We start from the raw sequence: 6914 nt of genomic DNA, 5'->3' as shown, positions 1-6914 counted from the left end.
CAAGCTTCAATAGTAAATATTCTGCTACTATATATTAAATACTGCATGGTTTGCCCAAGCTAAGATGAAACCACATCATGAATCAATTAGCATTTTGCATTTTCTTTCATTACCTACTCAAAGTCATGCCTACTGCACCTCTAAACATTTCATTAAATCCAATTATACAACAAACACTCCCAAAATAAACTTAGATTGTATTGTAGTTTCACTTAACAGTATATAAAATGCTGTGTTGTGACAGGTATCAACTATCCATTAGATACTGAATCAATTCTTCTTAAGCACTACTAACTGCTTGCTTTTCTTGAAGCTAGATCATTCTGAATGTTTCCTGTTAGACCTATGAGTGCAAACATATGGTTTCTGTCCTTCTCTGCCTGGCTTACTTTGCTCAGCATGACACCCTCAAGGTCCATCCACTTTCCTACAAATGGCCATATGTCATTCCCTCTCATTGCCATGTAGTACTCCATTGTGTATATATACCACATCTTCTTGATCCACTCATCTCTTCTTGAGTCTCAGTGTCTTTACCTACAGAGCAGGGATAATGTTTCTACAGAGGCATTAATGCAGAATATGTAACTTAGATAATGAATGCATCAAACAGCATCAGATAATAAAAAGCAGGTACTTTGTAAACACGGATTCCTTCTCCTTCTCCTCTCCTCTCCCACTTCCCCTAACTGCTCAGCTTTCTCTCCCTGAGCATGAACCAAGAATTTGGAGGGGGAAAGGAAGTAAAATCTGTTTAACACATTAAAAATGTAAGAAAGTAAAGTGGATTGTCTACAAAATGTTAATTTCCCAGGTAAATGACTGACTTATTAAATCCATGAAATAAAAGGAATCCTCTTAGTGCCAGGTTATCAGTAGAGAAAAAAGTTCAAAAGCTTATAAAAGAGCCAAGGGCCCGCCCTGTGGTTGTCTCCGCTTACTCTCAATTAAGAAATCTTAAATTCCTATTCATGAGAACAGTCCAGCTGCCCTTGCTACAAGAACTAGGTGTGTTCCTTTTCATAAGGATGAAAAGATATTTATTTTTAACAGGCTGAATTAATTAATAACAATACCTTTTAAAGAATCAAAAACTGGGACGCCTGGGCAGTTCAGCTAGTTAAGCATCAGACCCTTGGTTTTGGGTCAGATCATGATCTCATGGTTCTCAAGACTGAGCCCCAAAACAGGCTCTGTGCTGACAGCATGGAGCATGCTTGGGATTGTCTCTTCCTCTCCTTCCTCTCACCCTCCCCTTCTCTGTCTCTCTCTCTCTCTCAATAAATAAACTTTAAAAAAAAAAAAAAAGAATCAAAGACTAATGGCCAATGTAACATGTTCTGTTGTTTCCTAATCACTGAAAGGGTAAAGAAAACCTGGATTATTCTAAGGTAATTTCGTAAGACGGTTTTCAGATGTATAAAGTTTCCACTTCAGGATTCTGAATGGTCATATCCTCTGCACAGCAGGTTAGCGATACCTATATAGACCTGATACTCAAAATGTGGTCCCAGGACCACAAAGGTATCACCTGACAGCTTGTTAAAAATACACAATCCCAGGCTCCACCCAGACCTACTGAGTCAGAATCTGCAGTTTCAAGACATCCCCAGGTGATTCACATGCACTTCAAAGCCCAAGAAGCAATGCTATACTCTGAGTGCTCTGAGGAGAAAAATCAATGAAAATGAGGTAAAAATGCACTGTTTCCATTCACTAGCCTCACACTGCAGCAATGCTCTCATTACATCACCAATTGTGCTGGGAAATCAGCCCACTGCCTGCTAATGTAGGACTCACTACAATCTTCTGAGACCACTGGAGTTGGCTTCTTCCACCGTGACCACCAAAAAGCATCTAGAATTCCTACTCTTGAGAGTAGAAGTTTGAGAATCACATTGTTTCCTACAAAGCCCACAAATAATTAATGCTTGGAAAGCAATAAGGTATCTCTCACAGTTGGGAGTACAGGTTTGAAGGGCTGACCTAGAACTTTCTCCTCAAGGAGACAAATTTATTTTTCCAAGAATGCAGAGTTAGGCTAGATCTGTTCTTCAAACCTATATTTAATAAGCCTTTTACATGGTACTGGAATCAGGGGAGAGGAACTAGCAGGCAAGAACACAGATGGTCATCTAGTTGAAAGAGAAAGGGCTTGGGGGTTAGACAGGCCCAGGTACAAATCCAACTCTACTACTAGTGAGTGGGGACCATGGGCTTCATTCTCAAATCCCTGAGCCTCAGTTTCCTTATCTATAAAAGAAAAATCATCCCCTCTACTTCAAAGTTATGTACTAATCCACTCACCAGTTATAGACCAAATGCCTACTAAATGCTAAATCCAGAGAATGCAAACTAACTGAGAGCTCAGAGTGCCCCGGGCCAACAGACAAGTAAACAGGCAGCTTCAGTATAACGTGGTTCGACTGTGACAGGAAGCTGGAGATTCTATAGTCTTTCCTGTAAGGACACCTGACAAATACCTGGAAGGGTCAGGCAGACCTTAAAAATAGCTAACCTGGAGACGGACTCCTAAAGAGGAAATAGATAATAGGTGGAGGAAGGGGGAGATGGAGAAAGAAAGACCAAGAGAGGCTGGAGGCATAAGAAAGCAAGGGGCAGATAACAAAGAGGCTTATAAACCGCATCTAGGGCTTTAACTTTATTCTGAAGATCATGGGATTGGATCCACTGACGTCTTAAGGTTTTATATAGGGGTGTGACACAAGTTTGCATTTTATGGAGGACAGTGAGAGAAGCATCCATTTGCTTTCCTTCTGTCTTCAGCTAGACAAAAAGATGCCAACATTCTAAAGCCTTTACAAAATCAACCCACCCAAAAGAATACTAATGCCCTCTCTTTCCCATTAGCTAAGTGGGATTACACATCCAACGGTTGTTTCATAGAGAAGTCAATTGGAGGAGTGAATGTGACCCTTCCTTTTTCAGTGGTGTAGGACCAACAATCAGAATTGTATATTGAAACATGTGACCAGAGAGACAGGACTATGGTATAGATTCTAGCAATGCAAATAATTTTTTTATTACCAATTCCAAGTTTTCAAGTATCATGTTTCAAAACTTTCCTAACACTATTTCCTACATTTGAATTCTTATGTTTTTATAAATTTTTTATTTTAATTCCAGTATAGTTAACATGCAGTGTTATATTAGTTCCAGGTTTACAATAGTGATTCAATAATCCTGCATATTACTCAGTGCTCATCATGGTAAGTGCACTCTTTTTAATCCCCTTCACCTATTTCACCCATCCTCCCACCCCCCGTCAGATTACCATCTGTTTGTTTGACTACTTATTAACCACAGTAAGACTATACTGGGGTTTAAAAGCCATTTGAGTATAGAATTTCATTTGGGAGTCACTAAAAAGCAGCTGACAAGAGAACAATCCTACTTAGAATTCTATCAAAAGGAAGGAGGAATTCCCAAATACTACAATAACTTGTAATTTATGTGTTCAGACACCACTTATCACTGAAATACCTTATTATTTCTTTTTTATATTCTCCTGTCAAGACACTTACCTCCTCACTGGAGTGGAATCAATTGTATCTGTGTTTTTTGGTAAAACTATCTATTTTGTGAATTTTCATAATCACCAAAAAAACATATCTCGGTGAAACTCACTATTTATATGTAATTTGTTTTATTTTATTTTATTTCAGTTTGGGGACAAAATATTTTACTGCCGAGAGAAAAATGAGAGAAATATACTTACATGGGTCTTATGATTGGTAAAGGGCCCAGAAATAAGATTATGTTAGATGCTGTCACAATATATATTAAGACTTTTCCATTAGCACGGATTCTTCACTCACTTATATGTCAGAATAGAATCACCACACATCACATCTCACCTGAGCATCTTGTTCAACTTGTGCTTCATCAATTCTAGCATCAGGGTCTCGATTCGCCTATAAGAGATAATATCACATTACTGAATGTGCAGTTTTATTGAAAAGGAAAATTGATTCCACCTGATGGTTGTGCATACAAAGCTCTTTCTCTTAGGAATAATATAATTTTAAGATAGCAATTCTACAATATTTCACTCATCACACAGCCGTGTCCAAAACCAATCTGACCCTCTTGATTTTAAATCCTATGAATAAAGAGAACAGTGATATCTTACACTAAACAAACAAACAAACAAGCAAATCTGTAAATTAGCTACTAACTCTTAAGAGTTTAGGTCAGATATTCTGAAACACAAATGCGGGCAAGCAAGTACCAGAAATAATTAAAAGAGTTTTAAATGACCTTATTTAACTAGATTCAGACCAGTCCGGCTTCAGATTTTTTAATCAAACTACAAATAGTCTCCAGCCAATACCTGAAGGAGAACCACCAACATCCTCTGGTAGTATCCTGATGTGTCCCCAACCACGTCATCTTCCAGGCTTGAGCCATATTCTGCAACAGAATTATTTCACACTTATTTACAGCTTCTTTCCACGAAACAAAGATCTCCTGCCCCATTAATCAAATGGAAGAGACATAAAGAAGGAAATGCTAGACTAGTATAAATGGTCCCTATTCCATCTGTGAGTGCTCTAAACACCAAAGGCAAATGGTTCCTTGAGTGGCTGATAGAAAACAAATTAAAGTCTCCCAAAAGCTCTCAGTTCAAGCCTAAATCCATGACTCAGCCATTTAGAAATGCTCTCAACCAATGTAGACATATGATGGTACAGGAAAGCCTCCAACATACAACTGATCATAATTTTAAACTTTGTATTGCTGTCTTTCAAAAGTTTTACACAATTAGTTTCAAAACAAGGTCTTCTCTAAAATTCTAAGTTTTTATTTTCTTTAGGCATGACCATTCTTTCACTTAATAAGATATTTTTCCTCTATAGCAAATAAGGTTAACTCTGAAAGACAGCAGTGATATTTTAAAAAATGCCCCTTCCCACCTCTATTTCCAGTTATTCAACATAATACCATAGTAAAGGCAAGAACTGGTATCTATAAAAGTATACAAGCCCTTTTCACTAACTTTCAAACAGCTGTTATTGAAGACAGCTCAAAGACATTTAAATATTTAACCGGTATCTGAAAGCAGACAAACTTTAAAAGCTTGGCACTTCCATTTTAAAAGGTCTAAAAGCTCTAGGGGTGCCTGGGTGGCTCAGTCAGTTAAGCGTCTGACTTCAACTCAGATCATGATCTCACAGTTCACGAGTTCAAGCCCGCCCTCTGTGCTGACAGCTCCTGGCAGCTCAGAGCCTGGAACTGGCTTCCAATTCTGTGTCTCCCTCTGTTTCTGCCCCCTCACCCACCTTACGATATCTCTCTCTCTCTCTCTCTCTCTCTCTTTCTCAAAAATAAACATTAAAAAATAAATAAAAGGTCTAAAAGCTCTAAAAGAGCTACATGTTTAATTCAATGAATTATCCAAACACAAAGACAGCTGAAAGAATCTTCTATCCCTCTACTACAAAACTTATATATGATTAACAATCAAATCCTTTCAAATACTTCTCCTCTCTCTGATTTAACCCCCTCTCATTCCCCCCCAACCTAGGTTAAGACATAACTGCCTAGCTTACCTCCCCACCCTTATAGCTTATCAGATTTGAATCAAGAGGTTGATTAGCCTCCTTCAGTTGTTCTTTCAATGTTCCACGGCCCCATTCTGGGATTTGCAATACCTCTGAATCAAGTCCAAACTTCTTTTTTTCCTTTTTGGATCATTATATTTCTTTTTTTTAATATATAGTTTATTGTCAAGTTGTTTTCCATATAACACCCAGTGCTCCTCCCCACAAGTGCCCCCCACCATGACCATCAACCCCCTTCCCCACACCCCCTCCCCCTCCAGCCCTCAGTTCATTTTCTGTATTCAAGACTCTCATGATTTGCCTCCCTCCCTCTTCCTAACTCTTTTTCCCCCCTCCCCTCCCCATGGTCCTCTGTTAAGTTTCTCCTGTTAGACCTATGACTGCAAACATGGTATCTCTCCTCCACCTGACTTATTTCGCTTAGCATGACACCCTCGAGGTCCATCCACTTTCCTATAAATGGCCAGATTTCATTCTTTCTCGTTGCCACCCAGTCATGTAAAAGCATCTACAAAACAGCGTGCATGAGTCAAGACATGCACATATCCTCCATGGCAGTCAAGTTCTTTCCATTCCCTCAGTATACTTTTCTCACTGTGGTCTCCATGCCATTGCAGACAGTGACCAAAATGCCAAAAATGTTTTCGTCACCCACCCAAAGCCTACCTAGTCTTGAAAGCTTGTGTGGCTGCACCAAAGAGCCTCTCCTAACATCAAAAGCCTCAATGACCTCTCTGGTCTAAATAAATTCTTGCATTAAACATTTTTGGTATTCGACTTTAGTCTCGGTTTTACTATCCTCTAACACCTGCAGTTTTTCTAGATCATGTCACCCCTAAATAGATTGCAAACTCCTTGGTGACAAGAGCTATGTTATGTTTATCTTTTGTATCATACATGACAGCCAGTACACTGGTCATTCATGACACACCAGACACATAGCTGGTGTGCATCATGCGTGACACACAGTTACTAGACTCTTATAGAGTTCCATCGGTCATGCCGCACACAAAGCCTCACTCACCAGAGTCAACATCCCAAGAAAGAGATCTTTGAATATTACATCGAATAAAACTCAAAGGTGATTTTCTGCAGTTAAGATACATGTATTCTCCTCTGCCTTAGTGGCAGGACCTATCCAACTATAAAAAGAGAAGCAGGAAAGAAAGATCCAGCACTTCAGAAAGTTAACTATTTAGTTGCTATAAATTTCACACTGTCTTGACTTGCTGAGTTACAACATCATTTCTAAGATTAATAAACTAATGCCAAGATCGAGACCCATTTTCCTAGCTAAAGGCATTCAGCTTGTTGGTCTGTTGACTGGGC

General features: G+C 39.0%; 1 protein-coding gene across 1 annotated transcript in view; it reads right to left on the bottom strand.

Moving 5' to 3' along the window:
* Positions 1 to 6914, bottom strand: part of ANXA5 (annexin A5) — a 23717-nt gene that overhangs the window by 8239 nt on the left and 8564 nt on the right. Inside the window, exons 2-3 of the mRNA XM_029951189.1 lie at positions 4355 to 4434; positions 3879 to 3935 (exon numbers count right to left, since the gene is read on the bottom strand). Of these exons, the coding sequence (XP_029807049.1) occupies positions 3879 to 3935; positions 4355 to 4434 (137 nt within the window). The remainder of the gene's footprint in view (positions 1 to 3878; positions 3936 to 4354; positions 4435 to 6914) is intronic.

Source organism: Suricata suricatta, chromosome 1, assembly GCF_006229205.1.
Source record: "Suricata suricatta isolate VVHF042 chromosome 1, meerkat_22Aug2017_6uvM2_HiC, whole genome shotgun sequence".
Classification (NCBI taxonomy): Eukaryota; Metazoa; Chordata; class Mammalia; order Carnivora; family Herpestidae; genus Suricata; species Suricata suricatta.
This window is presented reverse-complemented; position numbering and strand designations above follow the sequence as displayed.